General features: G+C 36.0%; 3 protein-coding genes and 1 long non-coding RNA gene across 15 annotated transcripts in view; 2 read left to right on the top strand and 2 right to left on the bottom strand.

The window, feature by feature from the left end:
• Positions 1 to 15,332, top strand: part of LOC100643406 (titin homolog) — a 74,885-nt gene extending 59,553 nt beyond the window's left edge. For 7 of the 9 annotated variants that reach the window (XM_048407037.1, XM_048407039.1, XM_048407040.1 and 4 more), the window contains 18 exons: positions 405 to 561; positions 824 to 952; positions 1,440 to 1,787; positions 2,023 to 2,194; positions 2,680 to 2,833; positions 2,965 to 3,091; positions 3,569 to 3,769; positions 4,187 to 4,356; positions 4,469 to 5,407; positions 6,574 to 6,736; positions 9,367 to 9,708; positions 10,257 to 10,551; positions 10,642 to 10,783; positions 11,059 to 11,258; positions 11,331 to 11,483; positions 12,128 to 12,251; positions 13,012 to 14,173; positions 14,292 to 15,332. In XM_048407037.1, the coding sequence (XP_048262994.1) occupies positions 405 to 561; positions 824 to 952; positions 1,440 to 1,787; positions 2,023 to 2,194; positions 2,680 to 2,833; positions 2,965 to 3,091; positions 3,569 to 3,769; positions 4,187 to 4,356; positions 4,469 to 5,407; positions 6,574 to 6,736; positions 9,367 to 9,708; positions 10,257 to 10,551; positions 10,642 to 10,783; positions 11,059 to 11,258; positions 11,331 to 11,483; positions 12,128 to 12,251; positions 13,012 to 14,173; positions 14,292 to 14,524 (5,211 nt within the window). In that variant the 3' untranslated portion in view covers positions 14,525 to 15,332. The remainder of the gene's footprint in view (positions 1 to 404; positions 562 to 823; positions 953 to 1,439; positions 1,788 to 2,022; positions 2,195 to 2,679; positions 2,834 to 2,964; positions 3,092 to 3,568; positions 3,770 to 4,186; positions 4,357 to 4,468; positions 5,408 to 6,573; positions 6,737 to 9,366; positions 9,709 to 10,256; positions 10,552 to 10,641; positions 10,784 to 11,058; positions 11,259 to 11,330; positions 11,484 to 12,127; positions 12,252 to 13,011; positions 14,174 to 14,291) is intronic. The other 2 variants (XR_007224527.1, XM_048407041.1) reach the window with 2 other exon arrangements.
• LOC125385372 lies at positions 858 to 7,357 on the bottom strand. 4 transcript variants are annotated; one of them, XR_007224535.1, is made up of 4 exons: positions 7,233 to 7,357; positions 6,972 to 7,154; positions 1,438 to 4,014; positions 858 to 1,356 (listed from the first exon to the last, which is right to left on the bottom strand). It is a non-coding gene; the product is annotated as an uncharacterized LOC125385372 (long non-coding RNA). The 4 variants fall into 4 exon arrangements; XR_007224534.1 differs by having other exon boundaries at positions 6,972 to 7,129; positions 7,233 to 7,350; XR_007224536.1 differs by having other exon boundaries at positions 858 to 1,140; positions 1,202 to 1,356; positions 6,972 to 7,349.
• Positions 15,217 to 18,315, bottom strand: LOC100647220 (esterase FE4). Its single transcript, XM_003396863.4, has 8 exons — positions 18,040 to 18,315; positions 17,279 to 17,567; positions 16,921 to 17,106; positions 16,499 to 16,704; positions 16,245 to 16,401; positions 15,820 to 16,146; positions 15,588 to 15,732; positions 15,217 to 15,513 (listed from the first exon to the last, which is right to left on the bottom strand). The coding sequence occupies exons 1-8, from the start codon at positions 18,172 to 18,174 to the stop codon at positions 15,378 to 15,380; spliced, it is 1,581 nt and encodes a 526-aa protein (XP_003396911.2). The 5' UTR covers positions 18,175 to 18,315; the 3' UTR covers positions 15,217 to 15,377.
• A 1,661-nt stretch (positions 18,316 to 19,976) lies between these two features.
• LOC100647339 (chitinase-3-like protein 1) lies at positions 19,977 to 22,752 on the top strand. The gene is given in 7 exon segments (XM_048407042.1): positions 19,977 to 20,282; positions 20,479 to 20,549; positions 20,818 to 20,881; positions 21,057 to 21,718; positions 21,821 to 22,110; positions 22,196 to 22,360; positions 22,362 to 22,752. Coding segments are annotated over 5 exon segments (1,386 nt in total). The 5' UTR covers positions 19,977 to 20,282; positions 20,479 to 20,549; the 3' UTR covers positions 22,567 to 22,752.
• The last annotated feature ends 212 nt before the right edge of the window (positions 22,753 to 22,964 follow it).

Raw genomic sequence — 22,964 nt, 5'->3', positions numbered from 1 at the left:
GTTTTCATATATTATACTGTACATTCTGTACATTTTTGTATATTTGAATTTCCCATAATTGCATAAACATTTGCAGTCTAATAATAACATTCCGTATACCACATTATGCCATTATACATATACGAAATTAGAGATATTCTATGTATCATTATTTCATTCTATACGAATTTAGAAATATTCTATATATTCCATATATTGTTATTCCCTGTGTTAGAATTATGTAGCGCATATGAGATATTGTATTATATATGTGTTAATATCCCATTATACTGTATGAACTAATACTATAGTAATAATAATATTAAAGTACATATATAGAGAAAAATAAAGAAACTGCGAGTTCATATAAGATTATATCGTCTCTGTAATGATAATTCTTACTTGCTTGTAATATGCACATTCAGATTCTACAAATGGGTGGCGATTTCTCCGCTGACTTTGATGGAGAAACCGCGCGTCTGTGCATCCAACATGTTTATCCGGAAGACGAGGGCGAATACACATGCGTGGCATATAACGACCTTGGAAAAGCATTCACGTCAGCCTGCCTAATAGTGGATGGTAATTTCGTGTTTAATTCACGATCGTTTAATAAGGCAATATGGAAACGTCAAGTGATACAAATACGTGAAACCTTCGGTTTAAGTGTTATTCAATTACCACTGTATCTGCAAAGTAAATCGTGTCTCGAGTACAGCCAGATTCTGATTTTATTGAAGTTTCTCGCGATAAGAAACACGTTTGCTACCGACGTTCTTGAAATACGTGTCAGAAATATGAAAAGCTGCCTGTTTGTAAGTCATTTTGTTTAAATACGTTTTAGTGCCTGAAGGGAAAGAGAATGTTTTGAGCCAAAGATTAACGAGGCCCGCAGGACTTCTATCGGCCGGATCGACGCCGAGGTCGACGCCACGCTCAACACCGATCAGGAGTTTATCTCCCGCAGTTTCGCGTAAGCGTAAAAAGAATAAATCGTGTGAAATAATAATAATAAATTACTAATATAATAAAACAATAAACTTTCGGAAAGGTTTAACTCGTAATTGGTAAAATGAAGTTTGTCAGACTCCTGCAATTTTTATTTCCATGATAACTTGTCGAGTGTTGTACATACAAGTACGTATTAATGGTATGATTTAACTAAAATAGTTACATAAGGATAATTTAAATAAAGTAACAACTATAACCCCATAATACTAACCTTTTTTTATTATTTTATGTATCCATCTTTGTCCTTTCAATTATTTATTCTCATCGTAGCAATTACGGGTTAATTTAATTTTCCTAAATATATCTGGCCTAACAACAAAATTCACGTTGACTCAAACGATGGTGACCAAACTCTTGCGTTGAATGCTGAAAAAGAGAAGGTTTACGTCGCTTGTATCAATCAACTCTTTAAATTGGAAGAGAAATGTGACAAAATGGAACAATTACAGATGGTCGAGAATTAAGGTCTCCGCAGCTTCTTCCACGAAGTAGGTCGATGTCAAGACGGCCAAAGATCAGTCCACCGAAATTTTACGCAGTTCCGCACAATCGCGTGGTCGAGGAAGGGGAAACCGTGCGATTCCAATGTGCTGTAGTTGGCCACCCGTCACCATGGGTGAAATGGGACAAAAATGGCATAATTGTCACGCCGACTGCTAGAATCTCGATAAAGGAAAGAGACGACGTAAAGATATTGGAAATCGTCGAAGTGACCCAAGAAGACGCAGGACTGTACAGAGTGATCGTGGAGAATGATTATGGTCGTATCGAAGCCAGTGCCCGCCTGGAAATAATTAGTATGTAAATTGAGATTATATTTTATCGTATTCTTTAAATTACGGCAAACTTGCTGATATGACATTATCAGATAAATTAGCAATTTTCTACTCAAATATATCGTAAGTAGTTATTAGTATACGTTAATTTAAGTTACAAGAAAAATGAGCATTTCCTTTTTACACAAACATTCGAAAAACTGAACAGGATTACCTGTTATTTCATTCTTACAATTTTGATAATTTGTTCAAAAAGATCGTCAATTACTTGGGTCGGTTGCCAGAACAATCAGAACTAGGAGCGCATCGCCTAGAACGTATCCATCTTTTAGCCGAAGCCTCTTAGACACAACTAGCAGAATAAACGGAAGATTATATCTCGATTGCGGTATTAGAGGAACGCCTAGTCTAACACCAACGTGGTTCAGGTAAAACAAAGAAAGTTCCCTTCTGCGACATTATTACATAATCATTTTTATCAAAGTCTTCCAATGCACAATTATGTCTGAACAATTGCCATTTTTTTACAAGTACAGACTTTTTGAACTTTTTCTGTGATTTATCTATTTCTGATTCGTTTAGATTTAGAGATGCATTTTAGTTTTTCACGCGTGTTTCATGTAGCAAATAACGTAATCATAAATCTCGGAGCGTCTAAAAGGTCTTACGACAATAGCCGATCATCTAACGATTTGTACATCGAGCTCGAATCCTGTAGAACTTTTCACAGAATTTATTACACTTTACTCATTTAGAATAGGACTTCCACTGTTCCTATTTCAAAGACAAATCGCGTCGACGGAAGAGAGGAAGCTTTAAAAACTCGTAGCATAGTTTCCATGTTGTGTTTACGTATCTAATTTATAATTGCAATTTATTCAAAGCATAAAGTATCAAAGGATCAAATTTCCAGAAATGGACGCCCGTTGGAACGATCGATTCGAGTAAAAAGGTACTTCGACGGGACAACTGCGAAAGTCGAAATTTTGAAAGTGAAAGCGAGCGACGCGGGTGAGTACACCTGCGTGGCAACGAACGTCCTTGGTTCTACAAAGAATTCTTGTCAGGTAAATAATCTTAGACATACGCTAACCACGTGGCATAGACATACGCTTCTGGATTCTATTCGTTTCTCAACTCGACATTACCGTCCTGCAATGGGAAATAATTATTTTCGTAATTGTTTCTTCGATAACAGGTGACCGTTCTTGATTCTCATAATCCGTCTACGTGCGACAAAGATCCACCGAAATTCTTACAATCTCTTCCAGAAGAATCGATTGTCATGGAAGGTCACTGTTACGAACTACAGGCGAGACTTGCGGGTATAGTAAACATAAAAATAATGTTAGCTCAACGAACAGTATAAGTTAGCACTTATCGTAAACTATTGTATAATTTTTGTTGCTTTCCATCTTTTGTCACGAGCTTCTTCTGAAGCCAAACTAAGCAACTCCATTTTTTTTTTTTTTTTTTTTTTTTTTTTTTTTTTTTTTTTTTTTTTGTAAATTTCTTTTCATTTCCTGATTGCATATGATTAACGTTCAATTTCTCAAAAAAAGAATTATTTGTTTCTATAAGTTTATTTATCGCTGGAAGATATAGTAAATAATCGCAAACTCCAAACTAAATTAGTGTCGTGAGTTTTCTCTATTTCTCAATTTATGGAGTCGACCGGTGCAACTTCTGAGCAACTACATCTCCCGTGAATTCTTTCGACTTTTAAGGGATGAAATCAATTGCATCGATTAATATAAATGGTTGATTATATAATTCAACGAGCATTAAATCATGTTTTTCAGGTACACCGCCTTTTTCGGTGACTTGGTTAAAGGATGGTCGTGAGATACCTGACAACGATTACCATAAATACGTCATATATGGTGACGGTGGCGTCGCACTAAGATTATCCAATGTTTGTCCACAAGATGCTGGCGAGTATACTTGCCTCGTTCGCAATAATTTCGGAGAGGTGTCTAGTAACGGCCTGTTTGCTGTTCAAGGTACATTCCTATCAATAAAATTTATTTTTAGAAAAATTTTACTGTTCCACACTTATAGACAAGATATCTTAAGACTATACCTTGAATTTTTGTCCAAATTCATATTTTTAAGAAGATATTTAAAACAGTAAAACTTCGTTTGAAAATTCTTTTACCTATCAAGTATACAAAGCACTATACTTTGGATGTTTTACATATTTTTTCATATTATGCGTAGTCTATGTAATTTTGCACTTTCAAATTTCCTATAAACAGATAAAATGACGCGATTTAATTCATGCAATATTTCAGACCTATGTCTCGTCCTTTTTATTAGTCTTTTAATATTTTCTATACGTTTCCTTTAAAGTTTCACCTATGTAACAACTTATAATCTCGATACAAAGGTGTTAAAAATTATTTTACTTTGTGCACAAGATTACAAAGGTATTCCGAAATTGGCGCCGCAGTTCACGAAAACTCCTGTGTCGGTCATTACACCGAAAGGTGAGACTGCCTGTTTCTGTGCTCGGGTGCAATGTGGAAAACCCATGGAAATCACGTGGACGATCAATGGAAAGGACATCAGAGAAAATTCAAGGTGCAAGGTGCGTCAACTCGTCTAATTTAAGAAACTTCGTTTATCAGTTTTGTAATTTGTTAATTTCATTCGCTATTAACTTCTCATTTGTAATATCGTATTTCTGGTTTTACATTTAGGTTGAAAGAGACGATAACGTTAGCATTCTTAGGATACACGATGTACAACCGCGAGATATCGGTGAGATTCGATGCACCGCATCCGTGACTGGTAAAGGTCCGTCGATTAGTTGCACAGCAGAACTACGATTGCAGCGAACGGTACAGAATTTCGAAGAATCGAGACGTCACGATACGCTGGAAACTAACAACGAAAAGCCACCAAAGGCTATTAACTGTAGCCGTAACAATTCTGTGCGAAAGACAAGAAGAGACATTCTCTCTTCCCCTCGAAATCAATTACACGAGTCTCCTATGCGAATCAGATCATCCTCGTTGCCTCTCAGATCTACTTCAAGTTCTAAACAACTGTCTCCTGCACCCGCGAGGAAGAATATTCTTCAAAGTCCGTTACTCGATACCAGGAAGACACTGACGACCAACAAAACGAATAAAAGAAAAGTTCGCGGCTCGAAAAAGTTGGAACGTAAAGTTACTCAACAAGTGCGCTACAAATCGAGTGAACACAGAATTTCGTCGTCTTCAGACGAGGAAGAAGCAAAGGATATTTGTAAAGAAAAATCTTCTGAAGTATCGAACGAAAATATATCAAAATTAGTTGAAAACAAAGAAGAATGTATAACGAGTTTAACAAAGGTTTCTGATCCGTGTAAGACTGGTAACAATGCGAAACAAATTCAAGATAACTATAATAAACACGATAATACACCTATAATATGCATGGAAAGTGCTCTGCAAGAGTTGGAGGAGGATTCGATTGTAAGGAAGGAAGAAATCGTGACGAAAGAGGAGGAGAAAGTTACTATTAGGTCGGAGGAACTCGTGGCTGCCAGTATCGTAAAGGTACCGGCTGACGTCACAGTTTTCCGCGGAAACAGAGTAGTCCTCAGGGTCACGTATCGAGGTCATCCGGAACCAGTCGTCAAGTGGCTTCGAGCAGTGAGTATCATTTATATCTTCGGTCAGATTCTCCCGTCAAAACGTCAAACTTTGTTTAATGTAGTTCGAGAACAAAATACAAGAAGTTTTTTGTCCTTCGTGTGATTAAAGACGCTACTGTTACGAAACAAGAGAATCTTTGTTCGTGCGATATCGTTCGTCAATTAAATGAAATCGGTATATTGTGACTCTCGGAACGAAGTATTTGGATACTAATACGAAAGAATTTGAACAGTCATAAGATCTTTCATGAGTGTATCAAGTGTGGTATATACGAAAAATTTTGAAATTTTATTGGCATTAGAATGAGATACGATTGAAGTATATTGGTCAAGTTTGAACGAAATCTGAAGATGTATCCAAAGGTTACAAAATTGCAAATGTAAATTCACAGAACTCGCAAAAGCATATAAACTATCGATGATGTAATATTCTTATCGATATTTTATTAATAAATTTCAATAAATTTCAAATTTAGCGAGATAACGTTGATTATATGTTAATTATATGGTCAGAGGCAAATATTCTACGAAATTTATGTTCAATATGTAGTCATGTGTGTACGATAAACATAATTATGATAATCTTATCTCATTATTAGACTTCGAACACACAGTGTTTTCATACATTAACGAGAATATTGTTAAATGTGCTAGAAATGCACATACAATGAAAAAATACATAATACATTTAAAAACATTTAAAAACAAAGTATTTGTTACGACGTCAAGGAGATAACAAAATGTCTATTTAGTCTTCGTTCCTTTACTTGTGCATAAGAGTATGAATTTCCGCAACTGATTACAATACTGATTACAATAAAGTTTCGCTATATCTACGCAAATTTTCTGTAATAGACATCCGAATACTTGCATGAGTCACTATATGTTCAAAACAGGATACTAATATCAAGCTCAAATTTACCTTAACAAGGCCTAATTGTACGTTAATAAAAATTGCATCTTCAATGCCGTATTTAATTTCGTGTAATCATGTACAATCGCTTGCGGTTATGTAGATATAGTAACTTACGAATTCATATATAGTCATGTCATAGTTATACATATACATGCATGAGAATCGTTCATAAGCACCTATCAGTCAGTTGTAATCGTCCATCTCTGGTCGCGTTCAATCAAGCGCTTAATCGAGAATTTTGATTAAAGGGTCGAGAGTTGACTGCAAACAAAAAGACTGCTATTACCTACGGCGGTGGAGTGTCCTGCTTAATATCGGACGATGTGACCGCCGATAATGCCGGAAAATATGAAGTATCCGTAGAAAATAAACTGGGAAAGGACCGACGGTGTTTCAGCGTTGCTGTTGAAGGTACGTACGTGACAAAGAAATATTAACACTTTCACTACCGACCGATAGCCGATTTATCGGTTTTCGTCGCCAACGCTTACCGACCGATAGCCTATTAATCGGCATTTTGTCGCCAACAATTTTTCTCATTATTTGAGCAGTAATTTGTTATTTAGTACTAAGGTACCTTGCTCAGTTGTGTCAATTGCGTTGCTTTGTAAGCCCCCACAGTTTTATACCAATTTGAAAAACTTACCGTTCGCGATGAACGAAAAGAATGGTATTGGAGAGTCTAAACCGAAACAGAGCCGGCGCCAGGGAGAATCTGCGCCTGAGCTGCCGATCGGATGTTCGTATGCTCTTGAACCGCTAGCGGTTAGTCAAGTGTTAAAATTGATGAACGAGCATTGCTACCTATGTACGAACGATGAGATACAAGCTATTATGAAAAAAATTACGTTGGCATTACGTAAATGTAGCCTCAAATAGAGATGGAACACTTGTTCAAATTACGTACATAAAGAAGAGCCACAAACACTCGAAGACCATTTGTATTTACAAAGCTTTGAAGCGAGCGGTGTTACATCACTCGTTTAAATTCCCGATATCTTATACTGCAATAAACGCCCGTTAATATGTGTGCGCGTAGCATAAAAGTAAGTATACAACAATACGAATCAGTGTTTTCATTTGCGAACTTTATGAAACTAAGAATAGTTTATGCTATCAGCAACATTAGTAAGAGCAAGAAATTCTACCTGTCCATTAGATAGAAGGAAATAGTTACTTCTTTGGAGCGAGTGCATTAAGCGGAAACGTTTTTACCGACGCGATCAAACTGCTGCACATTTCTAATTAATACGCGAAAGTACGTGACTCAGTGAGACAAAAATTTAGAAAATTCATCGAAGTATGAGAAATCGTAGAAATCTTCGACCGAATTAACTTAATTATATTGAAACAGTTGTCTCAACTGATTTCAGAGTTTGTCTCTTGCGAAAGTGTTAAAAATTCGTAAAAGTTTAAGCAGACAAGTAATCCTAGAATCACTGTACAGAATCAACTATTTCCACTGATTTCCGAACCTGTTGCATTTCTTGAAAAAATATACGAATGCAAAAACAAAAGGCGAGAAATCTTAAGAAAGAATCTTTATTTAATCATCTCCATTAATTTCCAAGCTTACCATGTTTCATAGACATTAAAGAGGCAAATAATTCTCTGATCTTTTTTATATTTCACCAATTTAGAAGGTTATAGCGTTCGTTAGAAAACACGTAAAATTGATAGAAGTAAAAAAGATGAGAAGTCGTAAGAACTTTCGACTGAATTAAATCAACGATTTCGATTAATTTCTATCGCATTTCCTGGTGTCTTCAAACGCAATTTAGAACGAAACATCCATTGTTCCACGTGCGTAAGCGCGTGTCACACGGTCCAGTTCCGCTTCTTATGTACAAGGCAGACGACAGTCTCACGTGACGTGTCGCGCAATAATTCCTTCTTTCCTCGTTTCTTCTTCCATCCCCACCATTTGCTTCGTCTACTCTTCCTCTTTCCTTGAGATCACGATGAAACGAACCAGTGCTGAAAAAGTGCGTGCGCGTCATGGCAGCGTTGTGCAAGACGAGAGTTGTGTAGAATACTTCGCGACGCCGAGAATACAAAGAAATTTTTCACGTCACACTTTCGCCGAATATTTTAAACAATTTCCAAAATTCATTAACAGTGTTTCTTTCTGTCGAGTGATCGCAAGGAAAAGGACGACACTCGAAGAGCAATGGGTAATGGCGAATTATTTACTACTAATTGTCAAGCGAGTGAACGTATTGCAAAATGTTGTATGAAATTGTCATAATAAACGAGTGTCAGTGCATGTAGCGTAAAGACAACACTTTAAAGCGTGCAACCTTGTTGTAAAGTTCTTTCATAAATCTTATGAAAACGAATAATTCATGTTTACGTATCACGTTACGTTTATGTATCTACAATATATGTAGATACACGGATTGATGACTTTTTAGCTTCAAGACATTTTGATTCCATATGATTGTTAATGAGACCCGTTCGAAGAAAAACAGTTTAAGCGGTTCTTGTTTATAATTTCAAATGGACTGTTGAACATGACGCCCTTGAAACATTCTTTGACGGCGAATGAGTTTGAAAAAACTAGCCGACTTAAAAATAAATGATACACAGGCGACACGTGTTCTGATTGTCAGTTACTTTCAACAAACCGTTATACCGAAGGCTCTACTTACAAGTTTCTAATATTTAAAGTAAAAATTATAAAATATAAAACTAAGTACAAACACTATACAATAGTATAGTATAGCATAGTATAGTATAGGTACAGTAACGGATAAACAAAAGTTTAAAACTGATATATAATGGATTTTAATAACTTTTGTTCTACGAATTTTTCACTATGTTCGTAATAGTCATTTACTTTTGACATGGATTATATTTATTCGTTGCTTTTATTAAATGTAAGTCCATTGTGTAAAATTATGTACTGTCTCTTAAATATTTTATAAACATTACAAACATTTATATCATAACTTATAGACGACAATGAACATTCATTGTCTACTAAAACAAAATACTACGATTTCACAAGAATTGTAAAGGTTCACAAATCTATTTCACAGGTCCACCAGACCCGCCAGCGAGTGTTCCAAACATATGCTGTTCTACAGGGGCAACGACCATTAATTGGCGATCGTCTCCCTACGACGGTGGTTGCACGGTTACCGGTTATACCGTGGAAATGAACCGTGCCGATGAAAACACTTGGATGACGATCGCAGAATCCTGTCTTTCGTTGAGTCTCACGCTACCAGCTGTTGGAACAGACACCGTGGTACCGGGTGAAAGATATCGTTTCCGCGTAAGAGCTGAAAACATACATGGGGTTAGCGAACCTGGAGAGGAATCTGAATTTGTTCGAATTCCGAAACAAGGGGAAACGTGTTTGCAAGACGACGAAGACGGTAAATATGTAGTTATAAAAGATGATGATAGCACATATACAGCCAAGGAGAAAAATAAATAGGCAGATATGATCAAGCAGACAGGAAGTTGGTATTATGAAAGTTTAATAAAACTACACAGTACTAAGTTTTATTTATTATATCCTTATAGTACACAGATTATTTAGTAAATAATTCAAATTAATACTTACATGTTTATGTAAAGATGCTGCAGTTAACGCAATTTCGTTGATATTTATTTCCACTACCTGTCCACTTATCTTTGTCTCTGACTACATTTTGCAAACTTGTTGCAGCTCACAAGTTATTAAATTTCAATCACGCTCTCGCTTTGACACATAAAATGTTTGATATTTTAACGAAATCTCTATGAAAAGATTGAGACGAAAAATCACGCATATTTTACTTTTTTCTCGAGCTTATGAAATTTGACAATGATAAAGAAATACGAGTGAGCTGAGAAACGATTCAAAGTATACAGCAGCATTTCAAATATTAAGTATTTTGTATGTAACGAAGAAAATCCATAAAACATTTCACATTTCCAGAATTCAAGCCACCGTTCGAAGCTCGAATAGTGGAAATGGAAGATGGACAATTGTTTAATCATCGATACGAAATATTGGAGGAATTGGGCAAAGGTCGATATGGAACTGTACGGAGGGTGGTGGAGAAATCTTCAGGTACGAGCTTCGCGGCAAAATTTGTCAGGACCATCAAAACAAAGGATCGAGAGCAAGTTCGAGAGGAAATTAGAATCATGAACATGCTGCGACATCCAAAACTCCTCCTTTTGGCGGCTGCTTTCGAGAGTCCTCGAGAAATCACGATGGTTACGGAGTAGTAAGCTTCCATATTAAAATAAAAAATATATTTATCCGTTTATAGAAACGTTAAAAAATAATTTGATTCGTAAAACGTTATATTCCTTAGTATTTCTGGTGGCGAACTTTTCGAGAGAGTTGTTGCTGACGATTTTACTCTGACCGAAAGAGACAGTATACTGTTCATGAAACAAATTTGCGAGGGTGTCGAATATATGCATCAGAATAAAGTGGTGCACTTGGACCTGAAGGTAAGGAAAGGTGTTATTTGTTTAGTTGAAACCTTGAACATTGATATGGATTTTACTGTTCTAAAATTATTTAAAAATTATTACTATATTACCGTAAATTATATTAATTACATTAAGTATAAGTAATTTAATAATTACGCTATCCCACAGAATTAAAGAATAGCTAAATTTTGAGGGAAAAATTGTTCGAACTGCTGCAACATAAATTATTATTCAAATTATGCTAAAATTATTTTATTAATTTTCTTTAGTTAATACAAATGAATTTCTTGCAGCCGGAGAACATAATGTGTCGAACACGAACTTCCCATCAAATAAAACTCATCGATTTTGGTCTAGCACAGACACTCAAACCAGACACACCGATCAGAGTCCTTTTCGGCACACCAGAATTCATTCCACCAGAAATAATAAGTTACGAACCGATCGGTACCGAATCGGACATGTGGAGCGTCGGTGTAATATGTTACGTTCTGTAAGCGATTAAAATACGTAATTGCACTCTTTACAAGTTTATTATATAATTAACAACATCGTAAATGCTCAGCTTAACCGGTTTATCACCATTCATGGGCGACAATGACGCCGAGACCTTCGCCAACATTACTCGAGCTGACTACGACCTGGAAGATGAGGCCTTCGATGCGATTTCCAACGACGCTAAGGACTTCATCAGCAGCCTACTTGTCAAACGGAAGGAGTACGCGTTTGATAAATATACTAGCTATAGCCTTTACACTATACAATTAGCTTTTTCAATTGGCGTGAAATACCAACTTCGCGTTAGAGGAAAGATAAATTCTTCAATATTCATTTGTTTCTATACTCTTCTGAACTAATTTTTTTTACGCAACTTGGGCATACTCGTCGTTGCATATAATGTGACAGCGAAGGAGAATATGTAAATTTTCGGAAAAAAACTACAAGTAAATTATAAAACCAAATTCGACAATGATTTACGATTGAATCTACCGTGCAAATGTATAGATACTACGGTGTAAAGGTTGAAAATTATTCCTATGTTGCTTACATTAGAATATTACAAATGGAAATTACGAATGGAAACTTCGAACAAGGCTCTGAAATGCATTTAACATATTTTAGGCAAAAACAGTTTTTATGTTACACCTTAAGCTTTTACGTCCATAAGTTTCAAACATCTGACGTGCTTCTTGTATTCGATATTATTTACACGACCTTCTAACGAAATATCTGCAATCTGTGTGTACTAAAACGATCGACAAGGATTGTAGAATCATACTTTACTACAGATTCAACTGCGTCCAAAATGTTCTATAAATTCTTAATCGAGGTTTCTATGTAATTAATTTATTATGTTTATAGATCGCGAATGTCGGCGAGACAATGTTTGGAACATGCTTGGATGGCGCAACACGCGGAAGCCATGAGTAGGATAGCTTTGCCGACAGAAAAGCTGAAGAAATTCATCGTACGAAGAAAGTGGCAGGTAAGAATTAATATTTCGATACTCGTTACTTTACATATTTTTCATATCGTTCGTCATTGTGATAGATTGCAATGTGTTTTGAGCTTGTTTGAAAACGATAAGCAATTTACGATTTACGGTAAGTAATTTGATACTAATATCTGAAAACAGTATTAATCTTTTCAAAGAACAAAGACGAATATAGTTTCTTCTAAAACCGTGAAATTGATGTATCAAGAAATTCTTTCACGTACAGTTGATATACTCATAACAAAAACGTTCCCTGTCAAATTTTTCGACTTTTCAGATAACAATACATTCCAGTAGTTGAAAAGAAAATCCACAACGTGGTCGAATTAATATTATAAAGATTGATTAATGTCTTGACTTATCGTCGAATGAAAGCTAATAAATTCAATAGAAACAACATTTGTTATGAGATCCATAAATTTATGATTACGACTCAGCAATACCTTTACAGCAATTGTGTAATATGATGAATATCTTGCTAGAGAAAAGAAAAAACAAGTTTATCAAAACGAAATGGAAGATATTAAAGTATCCTTTTGCTCTCTTGGAAAAAGACAAACCTGGACGAGAATCGGTTTTGTTATGAGCAATTCGATTAAATCATTCTAATTATGCGACCCTTTTTTATTCGAAAAAGAATTATTTTGTTTTTATCAAAACTAATCACAAAAATTCGATACCGTAGTTGCCACTAATCTAAGCATGGATTTGATCGTGTTGCGTGTGTGTGCGCTTCTGTTTGTTACGATAGAAAACAGGAAATGCCATTCGTGCACTGGGAAGGATGGCGATACTTTCAGCGAACAGCAGACGAAGTCCAACAGCGACCGCAGAATCCTCGCCAACCTCGGATCCCTCGAATCCCATTGAATCGCCACGAATGATCGATTTTGACGTTTCATCGAACGAACAAAAGTCATGTGACATTGACGACGCGATAGAAAAGAATAACGGGAGCACGAGCGAGCTAGATACTCGAGAAAGGAACCTGTATTCGTTCTGTTATAAGACAAAGATGAACATCTCGCCAGAGGAAACGTTAGACCCGTCTCCAAAGAAAGAAACACGCGTATCGTCGGACCTTGACGAGTCGTCATTGAAAAATGAACCGACAACGGATCACGTGGGATCGTGTTCTCAGAGAAATGGATCCGGAGGGACCCGAGAAACTGATACAGTTGAGGAAACTGAGGGCCAGAACGAAGTTCAGTCAGAGGAACTGCTTCCTATGGAGAGAATCGAAGAGGAAACCGAAATTGTGACGCGATGTCAGGTCGAGGAGCGCACCTTGATAACCGAAGAAATTTCGATTTTGACGAGTGTAACCGTGGAAGGAAAAAGTTTGATCGACTTCAATGACAAATCGGAATCTTATCAGGATTTACTTTGGGATGAGGTTACTACAAAATCAACGATCAGTGATGAGATTAATTCTCCGGAATTAATGACTTCAGAATGCAAACAAAACTCGACTTGGAACGTCGAAGAGAAGACGGTCAGTGAGGATACAGTTATGGAAATAGACAAGGAATTGAAGCAGAAGACGGACCAAGAATCGAGTGTAAACTCGCAGAAATCGCGTCGGGTTTTCAGAGGCGACTCGCGAGATTCTGGGATCGGAGATTGTATTTCCAATTTATCCGCGTCTTCGCAACAAGTGAACGAACTGGGTATTTCGTCGATTAAGGAAGAGGAGGCGGACAACGAAAATAATAGCGGCAACCTTAAAAACGTGTTACAAAAGGTGGAGCAATTTGAAAGTCGTAGGACATCGCTCGAGGAAATCAGCGAAATGTCAGACGCAGGAAACACTGAAGTTTCGGACCCAAAGAAACATACCAAAGGAAGTATCGAGGTAGCTACACTGAGTGGTGTGACTAAAGCTTCGCGTGAAATTAATCGACAGCATGAAGGTGTGTTCAATAAATAATTTTCGTTCTCCTCTTTTTTAACTAATCAAATTCTAACGAGTAACAAGTATTTTTCGATAAATGATTTTGCTACGACATTTATGAATTGATATGTTTTTAGTGCCCGACGAAATTGAGGACCCAAGGCTACTAATCGGAAGAATTCGTAACAAGTTCGTTCCGACCGGAAACGTGAGTCGTACCGCCAAATTATTCGAGAAAGAGGCAGCAGAATCGAAATCACCGACGAACGTACCGCAAGTGTCGCAACGTACAAATCCTGTGGTCACTATGACGCCAGGAAAACCACACAACGAGAGGATACAAAAAGCTTTCGCTTTTTGGAATAAATAAGCCGTGAACGAGTGCATATGAGTCATCATCGATATCACTCGGAGAATGACCGGTATTTTTCGATAAATTGACGAATATTTTAAAAATCGTTTGACCGAAACTGTATATGGTATTATACCTAAAAGTGTTATTTTCGTGTTTTAAAAGAGTCACGGATGAATAGAATTATTAATAATATATAAGTTGTTTTTTAAACATCGAAACGTGCGTTGTGTTATTGCACAAACAATAATTTAATCATACACCAAACCTCGTTAATAATTATGAAAATGAAACAAAAAAAAAAAACAGGAACTTTATCGACGCGATAGTGACGAGTTGAAGTTTAGTCTAAAACAATTCTAATCGCAAGAAAAGAAAAACATATTTATTTATTTAACGACAAGTTTCTTATCAGCCCCACGTAGCCTGAGATGAATATTTATAGCATAGGTACAACATATTTACAATTTATTTCATTGCCATTCTTTATCTCTTCTTCTTCATCGAAATTGCACTGAAAAACATTTCGGCGCATTGAAATCACGAATAAGACTTGACCTTTGACATTTACATTTTCTGTTGTGTAGATATCTTCGATGATTTCGAGAGTTTGGATTTCGAGATACTCGCAAATTTATTGCAAACGAGAAAGAAAGATGCGTTTGCATGGTCGATGCGTGTAAATAGCTGTCAGTAACATTTTACAAGCGTAGAAATATGTAATGTATTTATTACTTCCTTTGCACCCTTTGCTTTCTTACAAACGTAAGAAAGTGATTACATGTATTATTATAAATTACATGTGAATAAAAAGAAATGAAAATTCTCCCAAAATTAATTTTCGTCCCACACAGAAAAATATTGATGTAGTCTACTTAGAGGATAAAAGATGTGGTGAAATAGGCAGCAACTGTAACTCGTCGTCAATTTTCAAATAACACAGATCGTCCCTCGTTGCAGGCTTCCAAGTGACGTTGACAAACTCGTCCTTCACTGAAGTAGGATTCCTACATTAAACATATACGATATATAAATTCCAAAATTCAGATTCACGCTTTTTAAAATCACGTTGAAAATTTACCCAGTTCTAGCAAAATTGGTCCACATTCTAGTCATTCTTTCTAACGTAATCCTGTCCTTCGTACCAATCGCTGGTGGATCAGGATTTTCAGTTTTACATTTGGGTAAGTATAGTAAATACGTGACATCGTCGGTATGAGACGCTCCTGCAATATAAGAGTTAAATATCGTGTTTGATAGTTGTATACATAATCTGATAATTATGCGACAATGGATCTAAAAATTAAAGTTACCAGAAATCTGTCGTGTTACTAGGAGATCCGTCGGGGTTTTCTCATTGCCAACGTATGAAAATACACAAAGGTAACTAGGCGTGGTTGTTCTTTTCACCCGATCCTCCAGCAACAATATCGCGGGAATGCCGAAATTAATAAGACTGAGTAATTCTGAAAATTCGGTTAAGTTTTCCACGCCGATCGGTTTTCCACCGAAATATTGATTTTTTACCAACACGAACAATTTTTTTATTTCAGCATCCCCTAATTTCTTCAATGATCCCAAATTTTTCACATGACCATAGAGATGCTGGTTGAAAGCACTTATTATTTTTTCGCTCTTATCTGAGAAACACGAAAATCGCACAGTATCACTGTTCGTGCAATAAACAATTATCTCTAATATCTTCCTCGTTTTTCTTTTAATTTTTTACTATACTCACCTTTTATGATCATCAAATATTCGTGTGCCGTGTAACTGATTATCACAGGCACATCTGCTTCTTTCGTAATTAACTGTTCGATCGGTTCTGGTAAAACAGGATTCTCCGCCACTTCGTCACTGTTGGGTCTAAAAGGTAGGATATTGGCCTTCTCTCTCTACAATACAAAATAACGAGTTCAAATTCTTTGTTTGTTCCAATCTCCAATGTTTGATTATATAATTCATGAAGTATGTTAAAAGAAAACTTGTTGCCTCCGAAGATAAAAGTCTAATTTGAGTTTTTACGATGTCCTCGGTGGACACTGCTCGTAGAAATTTAAAAACTTCGACAGGATCATTAGAATCTTTGCCAAGAAGCGAGGCAAGTTTAAAGCCGCTTTCAGAACCATTTTCAATCTCGGCATTTGCCCAGGGGCACGTCAATGTACCACTCTGCAAAATCGCTTTGTGAAACAGTCCTAAAAATCAACATAGAACTAACGGGATTAACACATCTTTTCGAAACCTCGATATATCTCGATAAATCACAGAATATTTCGGCGTATTGAAATCACGAATAAGACTTGATCTTTGACATTTACATTTTCCGTTGTGTAGATATCTTCGATGATTTCGATAGTTTAGATTTCGATAGTTTAGATTTTATCAAGAACGTAGTCAAAATCACGTTTTACCTTTCGCCCGAGGCGATACGAGTAAGGAATGTACTAGAGCACCTCCAGCACTAACTCCAAAAATCGTAACATTATTGGAATCTCCGCCAAAGTTGGCAATATTTTCCTTGACCCACTCTAAAGCTATGATCAAATCTTTCAAACCCAGATTTCCTGGCGCGATTCGGTGACCCAAATTTAAAAATCCTTGAAATTTAAAAAACTGGATAATTCTACAGCTTTTCTGTTTATTCATAAATTAAAAATTTTCTTTCTAAATTGTATGCACAATCTCTCTTTTGATATTTTGTGAGTGTATGCATATATGATGTCGACAGAAGTAGACATGGTTTTACCGTAAAACTGGACCAAAACTAACCGAATGCGCCAAGCCTGTAGTTAGCTGAGACAACTACGACATCTTTGGCGAGTAAATAATCAGGTCTCGATTCATAGAAACTCGAATTTCCTAGCATAAATGCCCCTCCATGAATCCAGAACATAACTGGCTTCGATTGATCGAGAGAATTCGTGTAAACATTCAAATAAAGGCAATCTTCGTTGCCAATAACATCGTAAGGCGGATTTTCTTCCAACTGTGGGCACATGTATTTCGCGTCTTTGGACGTATCCTTGATACCAGCCCATGGTGCAGGTTGTCGAGGATCCTATTTTTGTAAGAAAAAAAAAGGACACTTGGATGGAGAATAAATAAAACATTACATGACGCACAACTTTAACTATCCGTGCAAATCACTCGTATTAATCAGATTCTATTAAACGGTACTTTAAACTTGCTGTACCGTTAGGTAATTTCTTCAAGTTATTTCCACTGGTAAATAATTATTCCGAATAGTTTCAACAAAATATAATAAAATAATTTCAATTCCACAATTTTTCGATTTCGATTTAAACGATATAATTATGGGAATTGAGTTCATATTCGAAAACCGAGAATCATGAAATAGGAATAGTAGGAGACCACGGTACCATTTTTAACATAGACAATTACAAAAAGATTGGAGTTTCAACTCCTCTACATATTCCTTACAATTCTTACATATTAGAATTACCACAAGATGATATTTGACATGGCGTGATAAAGTCGAAATAAGTCAAGAACAAGTACCAAAAACGTACCTTAAATCTAAGATTTCCGATAGGAGGAGCTGCAAAAGGTATGCCTCTGAAAGCGATATACGATAATCCTAGGGCACTTTTCAATACTGCGCCTTCCAATTTCCCTTCCTTCACAGTTACTAACGGTTTGCTCATTGTTCACAAAGTTCTTGCCAACTTGATACTGTCATACCTTTTTGCGTACAAAGCCGTGTATACTCATACAGATATTTATTCTATTCAATTGTCACTGTCACATCCATTAATATTATCAGACAAGTCGTTAAAGGCATCTATTTTAAACGACAATAATCTATGTTACAAAACTTATAAATATGTAGTATAAATATTATGTAGTCTTCGTGTGTAAATATACAGAATATATTATCATTATTAACAGTACTACATACTATTACGATTACTATTTATAAGTAAATTGCTAAAAGATACATATAGACTGGGATATGTATAGTATGAATAGCATGGAATATAAAATTAATTTTTTGCTAAACGCTAAAATATGGGTAAGATAGTCGTTCGTCCATACTGAAGATCGTACAAAAAATGTTAGAATATAGGAAATCCTTGGGACCCGATATCCTACGACGTAATACCGCAGAGGATTTCACGTATGACACCCTCGAGTATTTTGCCCTCATCTTCTTGGTCCTCACCCTAGAACCGAGGGTGGCGAAAGTCAGACAATAGCTGCGAGCGTTCAAGGCTTCGCGTTTGTTTATATTTGTAACATTATATTTATAAAAGTTAAAATATCTACTAAATTATTAGTAAGTGAGTTAATAATTTTCTAGAGAATCTCGAGTTGCATCGATTAAAATTCTTAAAAAATATATGATTTTATTTAAAAAACAAATCACATGACTAGTAATTGGAACTGAAAACTAGTGACACCAAAATATATCTCCTTCTCCGAAGCTATTCAACTTTTATCCGAAAAACTTGCCGATATAATTAACAGCATTGAAAATATTTCAACTTAAAATCTCAAGTAACTCACCCTGTATACTTTGCTGTCTTTTTATCAGATATTTTTCTAAAAACTATCGCTCGACAGTGACATTAGCTTTAACATAACGTTTGATTTAGAAATAATCGAGGATTTACAAATTCCTCGGAAATAACTGATAAGTAATGCAATACCAGGAAATATAACGCGTTCAAAGCAATTGTTCTCACGATATTATATGTATATACATATCTGTAAATGTAATACAGTGAAATCTCATTAACTCGAACATCTGTAATTCGAAAATATCTATAAGACAACATTTTTGTTCACTTCCTTCCGCTACGCTGTAAAAACTTCTGCAAATCTATGTAATATAAAGATAAAAGAATATAGAAATATAATCTCCCTTTAACTCGAATCATTTCCTGCACGTTTAGATACGTTGTTTTACCTCTGTAACTCGGATTCAGGGAAGCTCGACCTCTTCAAGTCGAGGTTCACCCACATAAGTTACGGTTTTATCATCGCTGCGTCTGGAACTCGAAGTATCCTGCCGTCACATGTCTCCTATGCAAACTGAATGTGTTTCGTCAGCCAAATAAAAAGCAGATTACGCGCCTCTATGCCTTTGAATATATGTAAACCGAAAAATATAATCCATGTATAAGGCCTCTGTAAGTCGAGTTTTCGTTCGTCAAAAATCACACTTACTCGAAAACTCACTTACTCGATAAATTGAAACCTCCACAACTGAAAAATTTCAACTGTTCCCGTGAGATTCGAGCTACCAAGATTTTACAGTATTTATAATTGTCATATCGTCGACGTTACGCTATGGTCGATTTGAAATTTATTGAATACCTTTCGGACAACTTTATCGTAATGTTTTCGTTCGTACAAAAAGATTGTCACATTTAACATAGTCAAACATCTGATGGTTTGTAGCGATTGATAAGCTGTGGATTGATAGTGGATATTACAAGAAAAAAGTAAACACGATAATGATTCATTTTCATGGCACACCCTGATTGTAACTGAGCTCCGATGAGCGATTGATGGATGGTATAGTGTTTAATTCAGTTATCAACTAGCGGGCTGGTTTGAAGTTTAGTATATAAAAGTCTGAATCAAGATATCTGAGAAAAAATTGCTAGTCGATACCTAATACTCGATAAATGCGTTTAAGATACTTGTCGGAGTTAGTTGATATATCAAGTCCCTTACGCTCTGTGAATTGTGACATACCGATACCGGCTGCGACAAGTGTAAGTTGAGCTCTGCAACTTTGAAACAGGTAACGTTTATTTAACAATTCTTATTTATTTAACTTTGTTTTATATTTAATATTTATACAGCGTCGTATGTGACAGTGGATAAAAGTTCTATTTTGCTATGTTAATTTTTACTCTATTAGTAAATTTTGTCTATTTTCAATACTTTTCACAGTGCGCTATTCATTTTATGCGTTCTAGCATTATTTTTTATTTCAGTTTTACAGCAAGCAAGTGAAGACGCCGTTTGTCGCTATTTGTCTTACATACACACCTGTGTCAATTTAAAGGTAAAGGTATATTCGAAATATAAACGTGAAATATAACGCTAGATTTATTCAAACTCCTCTTTGAAAGAATTCTGTCGCGCATTTTATTTCCACAATTATAGCTAGTGTACTTGTACAACGATATGTGTGATCTTGTTAAAATCGATAACAATTTAATTAATCAATTTTAAAGCATTAACACGGTATTTCGAATTGAGCTCTCCGTTATTTGCATTTCAATCGATGAAATTTCTATCACTAATGGTTAACAAAAATTGTTTATTATCAGATGTTAAAAGCACTGTTCCTGATTGCTTTTATGGCGTATGCCACTGCGAACAACGCGACTGATAGTAAGTATCAAATACATAATTACCGAGAAAACTAACGATCAATAAGTTTCTGTTTAAACCTCGTTATCAGTATCGTTAAATAATTTCGTAATCCTCGATATATTCTGTTCTATCGAATTGCAATAATAAACAGCTTAAGTTATAGTAATAATGATAATCCGTTTCCGATAATCAGAGAAAATCGTTTGCTACTATGGTAGCTGGTCAGCTTATCGTCCTGGACTTGGAAGATTCGAACCAACCGACATAGATCCCACTCTATGCACTCATATAATCTATACTTTCATTGGTATCTCTGAGAATGGTAACATCAGAATATTGGATAAGTGGATGGATCTACCAAACGGTAGAGATGGTTATGGAAAGTTCACCAGACTTCGTCACCTGAATCCAGAAGTGAAAGCTTTGATAGCGATAGGTGGTTGGAACGAAGGTTCCTCCAAGTATTCCAAGATTTTCGCGAATCCTATAAAACGCGCGCGATTCATCCGCAGCGTGATTACGTTTCTGCAGATGTACGATTTCGACGGTTTCGACGTCGACTGGGAATATCCGAACCAACGTGGCGGCAATCCAATCGACGTACAGAACTATGTCACGTTGTTGAAGGAGCTGAGAGAAGAATTCGACAAACACGATTACATTCTCAGCGTGGCGGTTAGTGCTGCTGAAAACTTAGCTTCTAAATCTTATGATATTCCACAAATGGCGCAATATCCTCACTTAATTAATTTGATGGTGTACGACTTGAATGGACCGTGGAACAGTTTCGCAGCGATTAACGCTCCTCTATATCCGTCCACGCAGGAATCTGGGAAACAAGCTATGCTCAACATGGTAAAATTGCATTCTCGATTGTATTTAAATTTTATTCGAGTTTGATATCAAACGAAATATACGATATATCGATTCTGATGTATGGGAACATTTACATTTTAGCATCGGTCTGTTGAATATTGGCTTGAACAAGGTGCACCAGCTGAGAAACTCGTTATTGGTATTCCTGCTTACGGTAGATCCTTCACCTTGGCGAATCCCTCGGAGAATGGCATAGGCTCTGCAACCATCGGTCCTGGAAAAGCTGGCCGTTATACGCGAGAAGATGGTATGCTTGGTTACAACGAGATCTGCGAATATATTCAACGAGGATGGACGGTGCAACGCGAACCTGAACAACGTGTACCTTATGCTTTCAAGGGTAACCAATGGGTTGGATACGATGATACTATGTGAGTATTCGCTGTTACGTGAACGTAAAAAGAGAGATAAAAGATATGGAAATAAGAATGTAAAGTAATATGTGTACGTTGCTAGATCTGTTGAAGAGAAGGCCAAGTACGTCATGTCTAAGGGACTTGGTGGTATCATGCTGTGGAGCATCGAAACCGATGACTTCAATGGTGTATGCGGCGATAAGTATCCGCTTCTACGCACCATAAATAAGGTGTTGAAAGGATATATTCCACCTTCTGCTTCATCGCATGGTCGAAACTAAACCACCAACACTATCGTCATCGGATTCTGCATTCACGCAGGAAGACTATGTTCGAGATCCAAAAGATTGTTCAATATTTTACTATTATCGACACGTACACAACAAATATCTGGTAAATACATTTCATTGCATTTCTGGAATTGTATTTGATAAAACGTTCAGTGGTTGCAATTGTAGATATGAGATGTAGTGTTCCTGGCTGTTAGATCGATGCGAAGATATAAAATAAGATATGCGTTACATTAAACGAGATAATGTATTTTGTAACGGAACGTAATATTTTAAATACAGTTCTAAACATACTGTAATAAATGATTATTTAAAAAAACGACTATAAATGATTATAAAATAAAACTAATATCAGCTGTCATCATTACCAGTTATTATCATTATCATTATTACTTATCGTATTTACATTGTCATGGCATGTATTTCCTCTAACAAAATTATATTAACATAAACATATACGTATACAATTCTTTCATGAGCATCAACATCATGTAGAATTAGAGAATAAAGTTGAGAATTAGGAGAACATGAATATTCTTCCTGTATAAAAACTTGGGCCAAAATAATAATTATGAAACT

The sequence above is a fragment of the Bombus terrestris genome, chromosome 7, assembly GCF_910591885.1.
Source record: "Bombus terrestris chromosome 7, iyBomTerr1.2, whole genome shotgun sequence".
NCBI lineage: Eukaryota > Metazoa > Arthropoda > Insecta > Hymenoptera > Apidae > Bombus > Bombus terrestris.
The sequence above is the reverse complement of the archived record's forward strand: the minus strand, read 5'-3'. Positions and strand labels throughout refer to the sequence as shown.

Coding starts and splice junctions, on each gene's coding strand:
- LOC100647220 (XM_003396863.4), bottom strand. CDS start 18,174: ATGAGCAAACCGTTAGTAACTGTGAAGGAAGGGAAATTGGAAGGCGCA. Junction 17,568..18,039: donor TCGGAAATCTTAGATTTAAG/GTACGTTTTTGG, acceptor TTACAAAAATAG/GATCCTCGACAACCTGCACC. Junction 15,733..15,819: donor AGTAACACGACAGATTTCTG/GTAACTTTAATT, acceptor CTTATATTGCAG/GAGCGTCTCATACCGACGAT.